Genomic DNA, 20,687 nt, shown 5'->3' on the forward strand with positions numbered 1-20,687 from the left:
TTAGTACCAGCAGCTCCTGATGTATTCAAAAGCCTGTCAGCTTGCATGATACGGTGGGGCTTTCAAATTTGGAAAAAAAATTACCTGGATAAAACTTCGTTAAAGCGAGTTTGGTGTTCGTTAAATGAGCAGATGGTAGTAAAATGAAACCTTCGTTATAGCGAAATTTTGTTGTGTGAACCTTCGTTAAACGGGGGTTGCCTGTATATATATATATATATATATATATATATATATATATATATATATATATATATATATATATATATATATATATACAGTTAGGTCTCTGTTTACGTCAGAGTTACGTTCCTGAAACATGACGTAAGTCAATTTTGTACGTAACTCGAGTTTCCGTACACTTCAAAGCATATTATCGAGTTTTCAACCAATCATTGTTTATGGTCATTCAGGTAAGTTAAAGGTTATATTGTTATATTATTTACAACTATGTAGGAATATGAAACACAAGCTTGTTTTTGTTGTTGATTAGGGCCACGAACGCGAAGGACTGCAGGTTGCCGAGAGGGGTGGATGCCTGAGGCTGCCAGGAGGGTGGGCAGGTCGAATGTTGTGACGCCCAGGGCGGACAGCTGGGAGCGTAGTGCAGTGCGGTGGGAGTAGAAGCGTGGGCAGCGGGGCAGGAAATGCAATAGGAAAGGGCAATAGGGATCAGCAGACAGGCGCAGACGGTGCAAGTCAGCTGTGAGTGTCGCGTGGCCCAGGCGAAGGCTCCAGAGTTGTTATTGTTGTGATGGGTGTGCGAGCCCTCAAGGTCGTCAACCTCCCCATTGTCATGGTAACGGGCTTCCCATTTTCTTGTTCCCTCCCTCACACACAGCTGCTGCCTCCCTTCTCATGTCTTTTAATTATGTCCTCTTTTTCTTGTAGCATAATGGTTTTCCTTTTCTTAGCATCACTGCTGTCACTAAGAAGTTTTCTCTTTGGTGCCATTGAGCAAGATACTAAGAACTTGAGTCAGTAAACGCAGAAGTAGGATAACACTCTTGCCAGGGGCGATGGTGTGGTGGAACTGAGGCAGGGTGTTATTGTATTCAAGTGTGAGACGGGCAGTGTGGCGGGCAACCACCAACAATAACAATAAATCCCGCATTTTATGATTTATAAATTTTAAATTTTTTAAATCTTAAATTGCCTTATAGTGGACTGACGTAACAACGAGTTTGATGTAACCCGGGACCTTACTATATATATATATATATATATATATATATATATATATATATATATATATATATATATATATATATATATATATATATATATATATATATATATATATATATATATATATATATATATATATATATATATATATATACACACTTTATCCTTGGGTATCGCGCCCAATTGGGGCCGAAATAGCCGCGCTATAGCTGAAAACGTGATAGCCGAATTGATCTTGGCGGGAAGGCGGTTTTGACCAATGAACACTCAGATATCCCATGACGTCATGGCTCGGCGCGCGATAGCAGGCATCTGAGGTCGCGATAATGAAATTTTAGCAGCTTTTCATGGGTGCGTGATAGCAATAAAACGCGATAGCGGAAGTCGCGATAGCCGAGGGTTGACTGTATATATATATATATATATATATATATATATATATATATATATATATATATATATATATATGTATATATAATGTTTGTTTATAGCATCTTTTTAGAGTAATATCTGTTTCTATGAAGTTCCATGAATAAGTGATGTTTCCCTTCCTTTTGTTCTCATGGAATATATTTCTTTTCACAAGTATAATCAAGAAAATACAATGTTTGTAATAAAGACCGGTTTGCTGTGTAGTAATCAAATGACTTCTTATCACATCATCTTGGAGTTTGTCATTCAGTCAGTTTATTCATCTGGTGTGTGTGTATTTGCCTAGTATTTACCTAGTTGTAGTTTTACAGGGCCTGGGCTTTATGCTCGTGTGGCCCCGTCTCCATATCTACACTTATCCAATTTTTCTTTAAAACTATGCATACTCGTTGCAGACACCACTTTTTCACTCAAACTGTTCCACGTCTCAACACATCTTTGTGGGAAACTATATTTTTTAACATCTCTCAGACATCTTCCCTTCCTCAGCTTTTTACTATGCGATCTTGTGCTTCGAATCTCATATTCTTCTCTCAGGATCAGTTTCTCATTATCCACTTGGTCCATTCCGTTGATCAATTCATAAACTTGTATCAGATCCCCTTTCTCCCTTCTCTGTTCCAGGGTTGGTAGATCCATAGCCTTTAGTCTCTCCTCATATGTCATCCCTTCAAATTCTGGAACATTTCTTGTAGCCATTTTTTGTAGTCTCTCCAACTTCCTTATGTGTTTCTTTTTATGGGGGGTCCACACTACTCCTGCATATTCCAATCTGGGTCTTATTATAGTACTTATCAATTCATTCATCATTTCTTTGTCCATGTAGTGAAATGCTATTCCAATATTCCTTAGCAAATTGTATGTCTCTCTGAAAATTACTGGTTGATTATTTTTTTCCATCGTCACTTCCAAATCCTTTTCCTTTTTTACTTTCTCCAGTTCTACTCCATCTCCCATCTTATAGATTTCCCCTGGTCGTCTTTCACTCTTTCCCATTTCCATGACATGGCTTTTGTCCATACTGAATTCCATCTCCCATTTTTATTCCATTCCCAGTTCTTATTTAGGTCTTCCTGCAGTATTTCACAATCCTCCTTTTGCTTTATAACTCTGCACAGCTTCGCATCGTCTGCAAACAGATTTATGTAGCTATTCACTCCTTCTGGCATGTCGTTTATATATATGAGGAAAAGTATTGGTGTGTGTGTGTGTGTGTATTTACCTAGTTGTATTTACCTAGTTGTAGTTTTATAGGGCCTGGGCTTTATGCTCGTGTGGCCTCATCTTCATATCTACACTTACCCAATTTTTCTTTAAAACTATGCACACTCGTTGCTCATTATTTCCGATCTTCGGATAGGCCTGAGACCAGGAACACACCACACACCGGGACAACAAGGTCACAATTCCTCGATTTACATCCCGTACCTACTCACTGCTAGGTGAACAGGGCTACGTGAAAGGAGACACACTTCCACGTCAACTATTCCATGCTTCCACCCTTCCTATATTTTTCACATCTCTCCTATAAAATATCTCCATCCATTTTTTCCATGCCAATCATCACTCTGTATATTGCTATCAGGTCTCCCTTTCTCTTCTGAATCTTAAGTCAGGCACCATTTTGTTGCAGCCCTCTGTACTTTCTCTAGTTTCCTTATGTGTTTCTTTAAGTTCGGAGCCCACTGTATTGTTGCATATTCAAGCCTCGGTCTTATCATTGTTTATATGTCTCTCTGGCGATAGGTCATTGGTAATTGTCACCCCAAGGTCTTTTTCTTCATGACTGGTTTTTATGTCTTCATTTCCTATCTTGTACATACTCCTGATTCTTCTTTCACTCTTGCCAAACTCTATTTTCTTGCATTTTGTCGTGTTGAACTCCATTTGCCATGTACAGCTCCATTTCCATATTCTGTCCAAGTCTTCCTGGAGTAGTTCGCAATCTTTGTCACATCTCACTTTTCGTAACAATTTTGCATCGTCTGCAAATAGGCTCACATAACAGGTTTGTCGTGCATGAACGCCCTTTCCTAAAACCAAATTGACACTCACAAAGTATGTCATTTTTCTCCAAGAAGTCTGTCCATCTAGTCTTCACCACCCTCTCACACATCTTAGCTACCACACTTGTAAGTGACACTGGTCTATAGTTCAATGGGTCTCTCTTGTTACCTGATTTATAGATTGGGACAATGTTAGCTCTTTTCCAGTCTTGGGGCACTACGCCTTCCCTTAATGAGGCATCAATTACTTCACAAACTTTTTCTGCCAATTGCTCCCTGCATTCTCTTAAAATCCATCCTGATACCCCATCAGGTCCCACAGCTTTTCTCACTTCTAAACTCCCCATCATGTTCTTGATCTCCTCCACCGTTACTTGAAACTCCTTCATAATCCCTTTCTGTTCCATTACCAGTGGTTTGTCAAAAGCAGTCTCCTTTGTGAATACCTTCCGAAAGCATCCATTCATAGCCTCTGCCATTTCCCTGGGATCTTCACTGTATACCAAACCTAGTATCTTCTAACCACTGAGCTATCATTGCCAGTGTCAATAGTGTATTTCCCATGTTGTCTCTGATCCTTCCATTGTGTGTGTGTGTGTGTGTGTGTGTGTGTGTGTGTGTGTGTGTGTATTGACATTCTTAGATTAAGGAACCAGTAATCACATATTTATCCATTTTTCTCAGATTTAACAACATGCAGCGAGATGGAGGCAAGCTAAAGGCAATGGTGGATGAGAATCAAGCCTTACTAAAGGTGCCTGAAGGATCTCGTCACTGGGACCGGTATCTTCTCTTTCTTGACAACATGATCACACGGGGCCTTGTTGATGCTGTCAGCTGCAGGTATGTAAAATCTAACCAGTGACCTGAATTTTTTTTTTTGCACTGATAAAATTTTTTCAAACCTAAATATTAATTTGGTAAAACTGTGTTACATCAACCTGTTTATATTTTGCTGTTTAAAGAGACTGACTTTTGTATATACAACAGAATGACAAATTAGTGCATTGTATTTTTTACTGCAGTGTATTTTACCTGCTGGATAACTGTGAGCCTCGTGTGAACCAATTTCCACTACTGGAGGCACGTTTGGAGCTGAGAGAACCCAACCTTGTCATAAGTCCCTCACCCGAAGAGCTCGTCAGCCTGGCAGAGTCTCTGGTTAATGATGTTGTGCACATTTCAACTCTTGTTCCTCGCCTCTCCACTCATGACCATGCAACCTACCTTGTAAGTCACTCAGTATCTAATCATTTTTTTTATATGGACATTAGAACCAAGAGGTAAGCAATGAATACCAGTTGCAAAGCTCTCACTAAAGGAGTGAGGGGATTAGTTTAACTGTAAACTGAAGGCTCTTACTCAAATTATCATGCTAGATGATGATTGCTTATTTTCTGCTTACTCAGTAAATAAACAATAGACACACAGCGACACACACACACACACACACGCACACACACACACACACACACACACACACACACACACACACACACACACACACACACACACACACACACACAAACCTTGGAGGAGATGAGGAGGAAGTGGTGGGTGTGGTGGTGACTGATGGAAGGCATGATATCAATATTGTAACTGTGTATGTACCACCAAAAACAAGTGCATGGTCAAATGATCAGTATAATAGCATGGTGGAAAGCACATTGGAAAGAATGAAAAATGAAGCTGCAAAGAAAGCAAAAATCATTATAGTGGGAGATTTCAACTGTAAAGACATCAATTGGGAAGAATTTGAAATGGGGAATGGTGGAGAATGGGGTGAGCAGCTATTAAATTATGCGGTGGGAAATTTGATGACAGTGGGTGAGGCATCCAACAAGGGGAAAGAGGGGTGATGCCCCGTTGAGACTGGACTTGATATTCTCAAAGGGAGTAAATCTAGAAAATGAGATTGAGCATGAGTGTCCTTTGGGGAAGAGTGATCATGAATTATTGAAATTTGAGGTAAAGGTGGGGTTCAGCAAAGATAATGAAGTTGGATACAAGGAGGAATGCCTAAATTATGCTAAGTGAAGATATATGGAGTTGAGAAATTTCTTTTGAAATGTGGATTGGTCTGAAATGTACCAGGAAACAAACATGCAGTTAAAATATGAAAAATTTATGGAAATATATAGTGAGGCCGCAGAGAACTTTGTGCCAAAATATACTAAGAAAATCTTAAAGGGAGATCATTGGTTTAACAAAACCTGTGACAAGGCAAAAAGGGAGAAGGAAAAGGCATGGGAAAAATACAAGAGAAATAATGAGGAAGTGGAGAGAGAAGCATATAGGAATGCAAGAAATAAATATATTCAAGTGAGAAGAAGGGCACAACAAGAATTTGAACAGAGAATAGTGGAGAATTGTGAAAGTGATCCCAAAATGTTTTATAAATTCATTAATGGTGAATTACAGAAAAAAGAAACAGTTGATAAATTAAAAGTTGGAGATTATATATATGAAGATACAAGTGTCATTGTTGAAAAATTAAATGAGAATTTCTGCAAAGTATTCACAGAAAAAACACAATTCAATCGACGGATGTTACCTGTGACAAGATGGATGCAAGAAATTATAGTAACAAAGAGTGACATTGCAAAAGTTTTGAGTCAATTAGATGTTAACAAGGCAATGGGACCAGATGGTGTGTCTGGAAGAGTGTTATAAGAATGTCAAGAGCAGTTGCTAGATCCAATTTTAGATTTAACAAGAACATCTATCAACACGGGACAGGTGCCAGTAGAATGGAAAAGGGCAAATGTAGTACCAATTTACAAAAGTGGATGTCGCATGGACCCATTGAATTATAGACCTGTTTCTTTGACCATCATTATGTGTAAGATATGTGAAGAAGTGATCAAAAGCAAGTGGTGTGAGTTCCTGGGAAACAAAGAAATACTAAGTGAGAAACAGTTTGGCTTTAGAAAAGGGAAATTGTGTGTATCAAATTTGCTATGTTTCTACTCAAGAGTGGTGGATATTTGACAAGAGAGGGATGGATGGGTTGATTGTGTATACCTAGACTTAAAAAAAACATTTGATAAAAGTACCACATAACAGATTGATGTGGAAGTTAAGTAGTATCGGAGGAATAAGGGGAAATCTGACGGAGTGGATGAGAAATTATTTGACAGGTAGAGAAATGAGGACGGTAGTGAAGGGAGTGAAGTCAGAGTGGAGGAAGGTAACCAGTGGAGTTCCCCAAGGTTCGGTGCTTGGTCCCATCATGTTCCTGATCTATATAAATGACATGCCAGAGGGAGTGAAAAGTTATATGAATATGTTTGCAGATGATGCAAAGATTATGAGGACAGTGAGGAATATGCATGACTGTAATATACTGCAGAAGGACTTGGACATGGACAAAATATATGAATGGAGCAAGACGTGGCAAATGGAATTCAATACCAACAAAAGCTGTGTAATGAGAATGGGTAGAAGTAAATATAGACCATATAAAGACTACCAGCTTGGGAGGAGACTGTAATTGAAGTCAGTGAAGAAAAAGACTTGGGAGTGACTGTACAGAGTAATCTGTCTCCAGAAAAGCACGTTAAAAGAATATTTGGAAAAACGTACAGCATGCACCAAAGTATAGGATGGGCATTTAATTACCTGGACGGGAACATGATAAAGAAAATATTGACCACCCTGATTAGGCCACAGTTGGAACATGCATCAGTAATTTGGTCACCATACATGAAGAAACATGTCAATAAACTGGAAAGAGTACAGAGGTTAGCAACAAGAATGATACCAGACTTTAAGGAGGTACCATATGAGGAGAGGTTAAATAGGCTGGAATTAAGCATGTTGGAAGAAAGAAGAGTCAGAGGGGATATGATAATAATGTTCAATATAGTACATGGAGTGAACATATTGGATAGGGAGAACCTGATCATGATGGCATTCAGTAATTACCTAAGAGGACACCTTAAGAAAATACTGAAGGACTCCTGCACAAACGACATCAAGAAGTATAGCTTCCCGTATCGGAGCATTGATGCATGGAACAAACTGAGTGTAGATGTGATGTGTGCGGCGAGTGTCAGTCAAATGAAGGAAAAATTGGACAAGTGTGGACAAAGAGACAGGACATAGAGAGCTACAGCTCGGGCCCTGTAATCACAAATAGGTAAATACAAATAGGTAAATACACACACACACACACACACACACACACACACACACACACATGGCAGATGTGGTCGCTGAGCTCCAGAGCAATCATCTCTAATTCTACAGTTGCCATTGCCTAAGAGTAACCAAGGTGGGAAAGGAGCTGGTAATGTTTGTCCCGTCTCCATATAGTTATGTTAACTGTTGATTAGCAAAATAATGTCCAGGGAAGGTGAATATAAACTGTAGCCTGCGTTTGAGCCATCAGCTGAAGTTTGTTTACATCTGCGCAACATGGTGGCCGTGAACTCGAAGGATGAATCAGACTTCACAGGATTTCAAGGAATAATGGAGAAGAGCGTTTATGTGAAGAAAATTCTGGAGTTGGAAGGTAAAATTGAAAAACTGTTTGAAAAGTATGGGGCCTGGAAACGAGTTATGACAATGTAATGAAAGAGTGCCGATATGAAGAAAGAAAATGCAGTACTGTAAGAGGAAGTTAAGTTAATTAAAGTGAATTGCGACAAATGTGGAGAATCTTTAGGAAAAGTGATGGAGAAGCAGGCTGAATGGAAAAAAGTCAGGAAGTGGAAAGAAAGGAGGTAAATTACAAAGTTGCAAGTCTGGAAAAGGAAATCAAAGAGTCTGGGGAGAAAACTTTGGGCCTTGCTGAAATTATAGATCAACAGATCATAGAAGAGAAGATTGCTGAGAAAGTGGTGAAGGTTATTAAGTCAAATGAGACATTGGTGAGGGAAACTGTAGACAAAAAGAGATGTGTGGTGATATTTGGTGTGGAGGAGGATAAGACACCGAGTAAAATGGAGAGAGAAAAACATAAAAAGGTGATAAATAATATCATTAATGTGGTGCAGGAGGAGGAAAAGACCTAGTACAAGAAATAGAGGACTTCCATAGAATTGGAAAGTTCACAGGAGAAGGTATGAGGCCAATAAGAATCAAACTTAAGTCACAAAAGGATGTAGATGAATTGGTGGAGAAGTCATGGAGGCTAGCCCAGCAGGAAACAACAAGGAAGATTTGGTTGAGAAGAGATCTCGGTGAAAAGGAAGAGAAATGTTAAATGAGTTGAGAAAGGAGGCTTTGAAAAAAATGAAGAGAGGACAGAAGAGGAGAAGAAAGAGTTTTTCTGGAGAATCTTGGATATGAGACTGAGGAAGTGGTTCATAACCCAGAAAAGTACAGCAAGAAAGGACTAAAGAAACTTACGTATGAGCGGAATGTAATGTATTCCAACATAAATGGAGTGATATCGGGATTTTAGAACTCAACGATTACTTGAGGACAAGAACCCAGATATTGTGGGTCTTACTGAAACAAAACTGAGAGAGGAGAAGACCTGATGATGGTTGGAGAAGGAAATATAATGTTTGGAAAAGAAATAGAGTAGGTAAGATGGGAGGAGGAGTGATGTTGCTGGTTAAAAAGATATAAAGGTGGATCAAGTGAAAGAAGGTATGGGAAAGGCAGAAGTGCTAAAGATCAGAGCAGAAACTAATGAAGGAAAAAGAGGCACTACATAGTGGTGTACGTACCACCTAAGACAAATGCATGGTCAGTACAGGAATATGAAGAAATGATAAGTGATACAGGAACATGTCTGGAAGAAATGTTGGGTGGCTGTGAACGAACTATAATGATGGGAGATTTTAATTGTAAAGAGGTGTGTTGGGAGGACTGGTCAATGGAAGGATCAGAGACAACATGGGAAATACACTATTGACACTGGCAATGGAAAATGTGTTAACTCAGTGGGTCAAAGAAGATACTAGGTTTGGAGGAGAGGAGCATCGTCAAGACTGGACTTGGTCTTTAGTACAGAGCCAATGGTCATTGAGGAGATGAGGGTGGAGTGCCCTTTAGCAAAGAGTGATCATGCAGTTTTGGAGTTCAAGGTGATAGATGAAGAGAAATCTAGAAGAAATGAAGAATATAAAGTGGGAAGATGGAATTATGCCAAGACAGATTTTGGAAACCTAAAGAAATTCTTTCAAGAGACAAATTGGATGAAATTCAAGAGTGCTAAGGAGCAAATGAAAAGTGGAAGGAATTTATAAAAATATACAAAGAAGGTGAGAAAAATTTGTACCAATAAGACAACATAGAAGTTGGAAAGCAGGACTGGTTTAACGATAGATGTGAAAAGGCTAGAACAAGAAAAGAGGATGCATGGAAGAGGTGGAGAAGGAAAAGACGGATTAAGCAGTGGGAAAATTACAAAACAGCAAGAAGTGAATATGTGTTGATTAGAAGAGAAGAAAGAAAGAAACAAGAAAAGGATATAATTGATAAATGTAAAGACCAACCAAGGCTTTTTACAGACATGTGAACAACAACATCAAAAATAGAGAAAGTATTGAAAGTTTAGAAGTAAATGGAGTATGCAGTGAGGATCCCAGAGAAATGGCAGAGGCTATGAATGGATGCTTTCAGAAGGTATTCACAAAGGAGACTGCTTTTGACAAACCACTGGTAATGGAACAGAAAGGGATTATGAAGGAGTTTCAAGTAACTGTGGAGGAGATCAAAAATATGATGGGGAGTTTAGAAGTGAGAAAAGCTGTGGGACCTAATGGGGTATCAGGATGGATTTTAAGAGAATGCAGGGAGCAACTGGCAGAAAAAGTTTGTGAAGTAATTGATGCCTCATTAAGGGAAGGTGTAGTGCCCCAAGACTGGAAAAGAGCTAACATTGTCCCAATTTATAAATCAGGTAACAAGAGAGACCCATTGAACTATAGACCAGTGTCACTTACAAGTGTGGTAGCTAAGATGTGTGAGAGGGTGGTGAAGAATAGATGGACAGACTTCTTGGAGAAAAATGACATACTTTGTGAGTGTCAATTTGGTTTTAGAAAAGGGCGTTCATGCACGACAAACCTGATATGTTACTATTCGAGGGTGATAGATGTAATACAGGAAAGAGATGGTTGGGCTGATGGAATATATCTGGATTTAAAAAAGGCCTTTGATAAGGTACCACACCGGAGACTGATCTGGAAACTTGAAATGGTAGGAGGAGTGCATGGCAGTTTACTAAAATGGATGGAAGACTTTTTGGTAGGAAGAGAAATGAGAACAATAATTAAGGACAGACCATCAGAATGGGGCTTGGTGGAGAGTGGAGTTCCACAGGGATCAGTGTTGGCACCAGTAATGTTTGCAGTCTACATAAATGACATGGTGGATGGGGTGTCCAGTTATGTGAGCCTATTTGCAGACGATGCAAAATTGTTAAGAAAAGTGAGATGTGACAAAGATTGCGAACTACTCCAGGAAGACTTGGACAGAATATGGAAATGGAGCTGTACATGGCAAATGGAGTTCAACACGACAAAATGCAAGAAATTAGAGTTTGGCAAGAGTGAAAGAAGAATCAGGAGTATGTACAAGATAGGAAATGAAGACATAAAACCAGTCATGGAGAAAAAGACCTTGGGGTGACAATTACCAATGACCTATCGCCAGAGAGACATATAAACAAAATAATTGGAGAAGTATTAAACTTATTGAGGAACATAAGAGTGGCGTTCGTATATTTAGATGAAGAAATGATGAAGAAAATAATTACTGCAATGATAAGACCAAGGCTTGAATATGCAACAATACAGTGGGCTCGAACTTAAAGAAACACATAAGGAAACTAGAGAAAGTACAGAGGGCTGCAACAAAATGGTGCCTGACTTAAGAGATTTGACTTATGAAGACAGACTGAACAGAATGCAACTTCCGACCCTGGAAAACAGAGAGAAAGGGAGACCTGATAGCAATATACAGAGTGATGATTGGCATGGAAAAATGGATAGGGAAGATCTGTGTATGTGGAATGAAAGAATGTCGAGAGGGCATGGGAAAAAACTAAAAATGGCCACTTATAGGAGAGATGTGAAAAAATATAGCTTCCCTCATAGAAGGGTGGAAGCATGGAATAGTTTAGACGTGGAAGTGGTCAACGCAAGGAATATTCATGATTTTAAGAAAAAGCTGGACATTAGTAGATATGGAGACGGGACAGTACGAGCATAGCTCTTTTCCCGTATGTTACAATTAGGTAAATACAATTAGGTAAATACATACACACACACATACACACCTTCGCTGTCGCCGAGTGAGGACAGCTCGTCTCCGGCTGTGGACGGGAAGAGGAGAAACTACCTATGGTGTTACAGGTCCCGGGTATCTCTGTGTTAATGTCCTATTAATATCCTACTGTCGCATAGTGTAGAAAGTGGGCCATTTTCAAGCAGGATATGGAGAGTGGTCCCTGAGCGGAGAGTGTGGGTGGTGATTGTTTTGGCCGTAATCAGCTGATGACAAGCCCGGGACTTTGAAGGGTTTGTGATTACTCCAAGAGACTGGAGAAATTAGATATGGATGCAAGAATTCAGGCATTAGAAAGTAAGTTCCTAAACATTTTATCCATAGAAGAAAAACTGGATAGAGTCATAGCGGAGAACGATTCCTTCAAAAAAGAGATCTATTTGTTAACGATAGAGAACAAAGAGCTATTGAGGGAAAAAGTAGAAATGGAGAAAGAAAACCAACAACTAAGGAAACAATGTGAAGAGATGAAGGCTAAACTCCTAGAAATGGAGAAGAATATATCCGAAGGGGGCTTGAGGAAGGAGAAATGCCTTAACCTAATTGATGCCAGGATGAAAGAAGTGAACCATGAACATCAGGAGGTACAAAGGTTCTTTAGGGAGATAGTGAAAAAGCAGGAAGAGGAAAATAAAATGATTACGCAGAGTGAAATGGTAAAGGCACTAAAGGAAAATGATTATGTGGTGAGAGATATTGCTGAAAAGAAAAAATGCATGATCATAACAGGATTGAGGGAGGAAACTAACAGGAACTGGCAGGATAGGAGGGATAAGGAAAATGACAGGATTAAGTCTTTACTGAATAAGATCTCAGTAAAGGAAGAGGGCCTATATGCTGAGGTAGAAGAAAGTGTGAGATTAGGAGCTTTAGAGGAAGGCAAGAATAGACCATTAAAATTGAAATTAAAGTCTCAGGTGGCAGCTGATGCCTTGCTGAGGAGGGGTTGGAAACTTAAGGACTCTGAGGAAACCAAAACAATTTACATAAGAAGAAATATGTCACAGGATGAACGAATGAAAATGAAAGAGCTTGTAACTGAAGTGAGAGAGAGGAATGACGAAAGAACAGAGGAGGAAAAGACCAAGTTTTTTTGGAAGATGAGAAATGGGAGGCTAAAGAAGTGGTGGATAAAACAGACGGAATAGACATTACATGGAAGAAAGAGACTAGGAATGGAATACAAGTGACTTGCATGAATATGGATGGATTTCTGTCTAAGAGGCTAGAATGTATGGATTACCTAAGAAATAATGAACCGGACATAGTGTGTGTGGTGGAAACAAAGCTAAGGCCCGAAATAAAGCTAGATTGGTTTGTTGTAAAACACTACAAAGTATGGAGAAATGATAGAAAAAATAAAGGTGGTGGTATAATGGTTCTTACTAAGGAAGATCTGATAGTGAAGGAGGTGAACTATAATAAGAGAAATGAGGAAGTGATAAGTATGCTTATAACAGATGGTAAGAGGGACATTAATATTATAACAGTATACATACCACCCAGAACCAGTGCTTGGGAATATGAACAGTATCAAATGGTGATGAGAAATACTCTAGACAGAATGAAGCAAGAACTCATCAGAAAGGATAGAGTGATGATAGTCGGGGACTTTAATTGTAAAGAAATAGTGTGGGAGGACTACGAAGTGGTGAACGGTGGTGAGTGGGCAGAGGAATTGTTAAATGTAGCAACAAATAACTTGATGACACAGTGGGTGAGATCACCAACAAGGTGCAGGGGACAAGATGTTGCAGCAAGGTTGGATTTGGTATTTACCAGGGGCATCTCTCTAAAAGAGGAAATTGAACATGATCATGATGTCCTAAGCTTTGAGCTGGATACGGAATTAAGCACGAATAAGATTGTGGAACGTAGGGAGGAAAAATTAAATTATATTAGGGCAAATTATAACCATATAAGGGAGTTCTTTAATGAAATTGACTGGTCCGTGGTATACCAGGAAAGGGATATGCAATTGAAATATGAAAAATTTATGGATTTATATAACTCTGCTGCGAAAAAGTTTGTGCCATATCATAGAAAGAAGACTTTAAATAATAAACAGTGGTTTAATAGAAATTGTGAAGAAGCAAAAAAGAACAAAGAAAAGGCATGAAAGAAACTTAAGAAAAACAGTGATGTATTATCAAGAGAAGTTTACAAAACAGCAAGGAAAAGATATGTTGAAGTAAGGAGAACAGCACAAAGGAATATGAACAGAGGGTGGTGGAAAACTGTGATAGTGACCCAAAATGTTTTACAAATTCATAAATGGAAAACTAAATATAAGGGAGGCAATAGAAAAGGTAAAAATGGGAAGAAGTATATGAGGATGCTGGAGATATAGCTGAAATTTTGAACGACAACTTTTGCAAAGTGTTTACAAAGGAGGAGCATTTTATAGGAGAAAGGCCTACGGAAATAAAGCAAATGCAAAACATCATGGTTACGAAGGAAGATGTAAGGAAAATTATAAGCAATTTGGATATTAATAAATCAATGGGGCCTGATGGCATATCTGGGAGGTTGCTAAAAGAATGTAAGGATCAATTGTTGAACCCGTATATGATATTGTGGAAATCTCCATACGAACAGGAATAGTCCCGAAAAAGTGGAAAAGAGCTGACATTGTGCCTATATATAAGAATGGTAGTAGAATGGAACCGCTAAATTATAGACCAATATCGTTGACTAGTATATTGTGCTAGGTATGTGAAGAAGTAATTCAAGCTAAGTGGAGTGAGTATCTAGAAAGTGAAAACATTCTGAGTGAAAGGCAGTTTGGTTTCAGAAAAGGAAGATCATGTGTATCCAATTTATTATGTTTTTATTCAAGAGTGACTGACATACTACAACATAGAGGGTGGATGCTATCTACCTGGACTTAAGAAAGGCCTTTGATAAAGTACCACGCAATAGACTGATGTGGAAACTAAAGAAGATTGGAGGAGTAAATGATAAACTAGCAAAATGGATGGAAAATTACTTAGTGGGAAGAGAAATGAGAACAGTGTGAGAGGAAGGAAGTCCGAGTGGAAGAAGGTAACCAGTGGAGTTCCACAAGGGTCAATGCTTGGTCCCATCATGTTTTTATGTTAATGATATGCCAGTAGGAATTGACAGTTACATGAACATGTTTGCGGACGATACTAAAATTATGAGGAGAGTAAAGAATGTGAAAGATTGTAACAAGTTACAGGAAGATCTTGATAAAATATATGAGTTGAGTAAAGAGTGGCAGATATAATTTAATATAGAGAAGAGCCATGTTATGAAAATGGGAAGAAGTAGATACAGACCAAACAGGGATTACAGGCTAGGTGATGAGAAAATTAAAGAGACCAATGAGGAGAAAGACTTAGGAGTAACCGTGCAAAACACTTTGTCACCGGAGAAACACATTAACAAGATTTTTTGGAAAACATATAACATGCTTCAAAATATTGGCCTTGCATTCCACTACCTAGATGAAGGAATGATGAAGAAGATATTATGTACCTTAATAAGACCCCAGTTAGAATATGCAGCTTGTGTCTGGTCACCGCATATGAAGAAAAATGTGAAGAAGGTGGAAAGGGTACAGAGGCTGGCAACAAGGATGGTACCAGGACTCAGGAAGTTAGACTATGAGGAAAGACTGAGGAAACTGGGGCTGACCACATTAGAAGAGAGAAGAACAAGAAGAGACATGATAACTATGTATAAATTGGTGAACAAGATTGACATATTGGACAGAGAGTTGATAAAGATGACCACAAGTAATCATCTCCGGGGACATGGAAAAAAAAACTAATAAAAGACATCTGTCTAAATGATGTGAGAAAATACAGTTTCCTGCATCCTAGTATTGATTAGTGGAATAAACTGAGCAGTGATGTCGTTGACACGGTGTGTGTCAATCAGATGAAAGAGAGATATGACAGGAGTGGACAAGGAGACAGGACACAGAGAGCTTAGCTCGGGCCCTGTAATACACAAATAGGTAAATACACACACACACACACACACACACACACACACACACACACACACACACACACACACACACACACACACACACACACACACATACACGGCCCGGTAGCTCAGTGGTTAGAGCGCTGGCTTCACAAGCCAGAGGGCCGGGTTCGATTCCCGGCGGGTGGAGATATTTGGGTGTGTCTCCTTTCACGTGTAGCCCCTGTTCACCTAACAGTGATTAGGTACGGGATGTAAATCGAGGAGTTGTGACCTTGTTGTCCTGGTGTGTGATGTGTGCCTGGTCTCAGACCTATCCCAAGATCGGTAATAATGAGCTCTGAGCTCGTTCCGTAGGGTAACGTCTGGCTGTCTCGTCAGAGACTGCAGCAGATCAAACAGTGAATTACACACACACACCTATACATAATATTTATATTATTCAGCCGGGTGTGGAGAAGGATGATGAGGTTGTGGAGCTGAAGGAAGCACTGGTGGGAAGATTCCAAGTTGCATCAGGCAAGATTGCTGAGCACAGAGATCAGTTCCTGCAGCATCAAGCTCTGTGGAGAGATAGTCGGCAAGATGTCCTTGCAAAGTTCCTTACTTCAGGGGAAGGTGATGCTCAGCCTTCCTTGCAACAATTCAAGCATCAGGTGAGATTTGTGTGTTAGTTTTCTCTTGTTGTAATAAGTTTGATCACATGAATTTTATTCTTATTAGTAGTATTCATATACAACATTTTTGTTGCTTATATTTTTTATTTCAGATTGATCGATATGAGGCTTTGTACACTGAACTTGAGGCTATTGAAACCACTGTGCTGTTTGACAAGTGGTTCCGCCTGGATGTGCGGCCTTTCAAGCACAGTCTCCTGGAAAACACAAAAAAGTGGGCAAGAATGTATAAGCAACATTTGATCAACCAAGTTACAAATAGGTAAAGAAAAGTGAACTGTTAATAATTTTCATACGAGTTACTCATTGATATATGCATGTACAAGTAAGTCATTATAGAACATTATGCAACATACTTGTACACACTTGTACTTTGTAGAGAGCACCATTACCTTCTTGTTGCTTTTCTCTTGTCTTAGTCTTACAGAGCTTGACAAATTTATCAAGGAAGCTGAGGTGGGTGTGGCACAAGACCTTGGTAACGGGGACTACGACATACTCGTATCAATCATGGGTCATCTTGTTGGTGTGCGTGAGAGGATTCACTCTACAGATGCCATGTTTGAACCGCTCAAGGCCACCATTGCCCTCGTCAAGCAATACGGGGATGACTTGCCCGAAACAATGCATCTCAAGCTTCAGGTGATGCTCACCACTGAAGTGAAGGAAGAGATCTTAGGGATACTGAAAACAAAACAAAATAAAACAAAACCATAAATTGGAAAAATATAAGTGTGAAAGCAAAATAGGATATAAGAAATAGCATTATCTTTCTCATTTTAACCTGCATCACAGAATATGACAGTCATGAATACATGTAATTTTTGCTTTGCAATATGCATTTATAGTAAGTGTGTGTGTGTGTGTGTGTGTATTTTTGATTTCTTTATACAAAGAAAAATGGATTGTTGCAGGAGTTGCCAGAACAGTGGGAATCACTGAAGAAGCAGTGTGACTTGATCCGGCAGCATGTAGCACCACTCAAAGCTAGTGAAGTCTCAGCAATCAGGAAAAAATGCATCAAATTTGAAACACGCCAAGCTGTTTATCGTGAAAAGTTCAAGAAGTATTCCTTTTTCAAGTAAGTTCATGTCTTTATGTTTGTTCTTCAAGATGTTGCATCATAATGTTTGACAACACTTTTGCAAGCAGTCTACAGAGGCACCACTGTTGATACATGTGGTTGCCTTGGCACACACTGTCAAAAATAAGAAGATTAAATATATATATGAATATGTAGATAAAGAAAATTAAAAACTTAATTGATTGAATATGAGGAAATACATGTAACTTAACACTAAAATAAGGAAAGAAGAATTTAGTATACAGAAGATTAGAATTGGTGTTATTCTTATCCAGCTTCTCTTGTGAGCTGCCATACTGGAGGCTGGAGCGGGTCAACATGAGGCTACAGCGTTTGGAAGAAGAGATGCATCAGTTGCAAGATTCTGCTGTTTTGTTTGAAGTGGTCATTCCAGAATTCAAGTACATGAAAGCTTGTAGGAAGGAACTTCGCATGCTAAAGGTAAACAACACTGATGTAAAGAACTTGTGAAATCATGTAAATGTAACAGTAGGAAATTAAATTATTTGATAGGTAGCTTTTATTATGAGGTCTTAAATGTCATTCTCTATTTTTTCAGCAATTGTGGGACCATATTTGTCTTGTGAGGGCATGTGTTGACTACTGGAAGACAACACCATGGAGAGAAGTTGATGTTGAGAATATGGACATTGAGTGCAAAAAATTTGCTAAGGACATAAGATGTAAGCAGTAGATAATGCCCCCTCAGACCTTATGTGTGTCTTTATGTAAAAGTACATTTGATGTGTTTAGTATTTTGCAAAACTTATTTAATCTTTGACTTGTCTTTTCAACTCAGCCTTGGATAAGGAGATGCGCTCCTGGGATGCTTACATAAATCTGGATGCAACAGTCAAAAATATGCTCACTTCACTACGAGCAGTAGCAGAACTACAAAACCCATCTCTAAGAGAAAGACACTGGGGCCAGCTTCTCATTGCAACCAAATCTGAGTCTTCAACCAAGTCATTTGTGGTAAGGAAAGAAACTGAGACTTTTAAGTTTACATTCCTTGGAGAGCTGTAGGTTAAGAGGGGACTGGATAAAACATGGATAATGAAAGTAAATTTCTCAGTATAGAAAAAAATAATAATGAGTTAAAGCCTGAAAAAAGTTGGAATTGGTTCTAAGATAGAGTGGCAGATGAATAGAATGGACAGAGTCAGCAGGTTGTTATTGCTGAGTTTTATGGGAGCTAGAAATAAGATTAGACTAATATATGGATTGTGATGATAGGTGGAAATAGGTAGTAAGTACATACAGGGAGTGCCACATGTAGCCCAGATGCCTTCTTATCACTCCCATAATTTCTTTATATTCTTATATCATGTTCTTAAGTTGCAATAGGATGATGGGTGAATGAAAGAGGATATTAACATTTTTAAACGTTCTTATAAAAGAAGTTGAATATATCCCCACTTTTTACCATTTGTACACATTCTCAAAACATTTGGCTTGACAGCAAAACATGTTATACAAGGTTGCTATTACAGTTGACCAAAGATATTTCATTGTTATGTGGGTTGTGTGATAAATGCTTTATGAAAACTTTAGTGCTGTATAATTATGGCTCTACTCTGACAGAGAGAGAGAGAGAGAGAAAGAGAGAGAGAGAGAGAGAGAGAGAGAGAGAGAGAGAGAGAGAGAGAGAGAGAGAGAGAGAGAGAGAGAGATTAAGATTACTTTTATACCTGCAGGCAAACTTTGTTGACAACCCCAAAACCACCCTGGCAGATCTCCTTCAACTGAACCTACATACATATGAGGATGAGGTGAAAAATATTGTTGACAAGGCTGTGAAGGAAATGTCCATGGAAAAAATTATAAAGGTTTGTATTTGCTTGTAGAGGAGACCACTGTATAGATTATGTATTGATATAAAATTTGAGCCACTGGTAAAACGATAGATTTAACAAATGTTAACATATTTTAAAACAATGGCCTTTCTAATGTACCTGTACATACATTCTAAATCACTCATCTAAGCCTTGCACAAATGTAAATTTTGTTATTGTGGTAAATTAAAAGCTTTCTATACCTAAGTGTACTCTTGTATTTTTGCAGCACTATGCACACATGTATGTTGAAATAGTGGCATAACATACCCATACAATTGGAATATTCAATATGTGCTTAACAGGAGTTGGAGCTGACATGGGCCAACCTAGAGTTCCTGATTGACAAGCACCCGAGAACAGGAGTTGCTCTTATTAGAATGTCAGAAGAGATGATTGAAACACTTGAGGAAAACCAGGTGTGTAGAGAGGCACTGTTGCATATGTCTGCTGTGCACATCTGGTATATGTCAGGGGTTGACACTAGTGGCCTTGATTATGAAAAATAGATGGTGTTGCAGAAAATAGGAAGAACTTAAAGATCTGGTTTATTTTGTGAAAAGACCATTATCATTGATCTGTAGGGTATATTTTACATTAAGATGATAATTTTACATTACTATATCACCCACAGGTCCAACTACAGAACTTGATGACTTCAAAATACATTGAACACTTTTTGGAAGAAGTTTCTCTGTGGCAGAACAAACTCTCTGTGGCGGATCAAGTCATTACTTTATGGTAAGCGATAGGTTGCAAGTTGCAGGATTATCTTCTCCTTAACTCTGTAGTATGTATCTATGCAATAGCAGTAACTCTTCCTATGTCAATTTTTTGCTTTGTTTTTGTGGTCATATTGAGGCTCTTAAGAATAGATGCTAAGAAAAATAATTAACACAAAACTCTAAAAAAATATTTTGAGTAAAATGGATACTATCTCACAATCATACATATGAAATGAATGATATCTAAGATGGAGGGAAACAATGTGCTCTATATTCCTTAGTTTGTTTATGATGGGAGTGTGTGTGTGGATCCTTGCTTCCATATTGGAAGGCTGGCAGACAGGTAACATCCTAGTAGGAATGTGGACCTGTCTGGGTATTCAAAAATATTTGATTGTCATTATGCACTGATTACAAGAGAGAGAGAGAGAGAGAGAGAGAGAGAGAGAGAGAGAGAGAGAGAGAGAGAGAGAGAAACAGTTAACTCTTTGCAGTTATTATTATTACTTTGTTCATGTCAGACCCTTACACTA

General features: G+C 38.7%; 1 protein-coding gene across 1 annotated transcript in view; it reads left to right on the forward strand.

Moving 5' to 3' along the window:
- The window catches only part of LOC123505166 (dynein beta chain, ciliary-like), a 116,262-nt gene that overhangs the window by 29,291 nt on the left and 66,284 nt on the right, over positions 1–20,687 (forward strand). Inside the window, exons 17-28 of the mRNA XM_045256326.1 lie at positions 4,311–4,469; positions 4,652–4,856; positions 16,280–16,489; positions 16,603–16,772; positions 16,930–17,152; positions 17,425–17,591; positions 17,870–18,035; positions 18,154–18,277; positions 18,394–18,569; positions 19,292–19,423; positions 19,735–19,848; positions 20,064–20,170. Of these exons, the coding sequence (XP_045112261.1) occupies positions 4,311–4,469; positions 4,652–4,856; positions 16,280–16,489; positions 16,603–16,772; positions 16,930–17,152; positions 17,425–17,591; positions 17,870–18,035; positions 18,154–18,277; positions 18,394–18,569; positions 19,292–19,423; positions 19,735–19,848; positions 20,064–20,170 (1,953 nt within the window). The remainder of the gene's footprint in view (positions 1–4,310; positions 4,470–4,651; positions 4,857–16,279; positions 16,490–16,602; positions 16,773–16,929; positions 17,153–17,424; positions 17,592–17,869; positions 18,036–18,153; positions 18,278–18,393; positions 18,570–19,291; positions 19,424–19,734; positions 19,849–20,063; positions 20,171–20,687) is intronic.

Source organism: Portunus trituberculatus, chromosome 17, assembly GCF_017591435.1.
Source record: "Portunus trituberculatus isolate SZX2019 chromosome 17, ASM1759143v1, whole genome shotgun sequence".
Lineage (NCBI taxonomy): Eukaryota > Metazoa > Arthropoda > Malacostraca > Decapoda > Portunidae > Portunus > Portunus trituberculatus.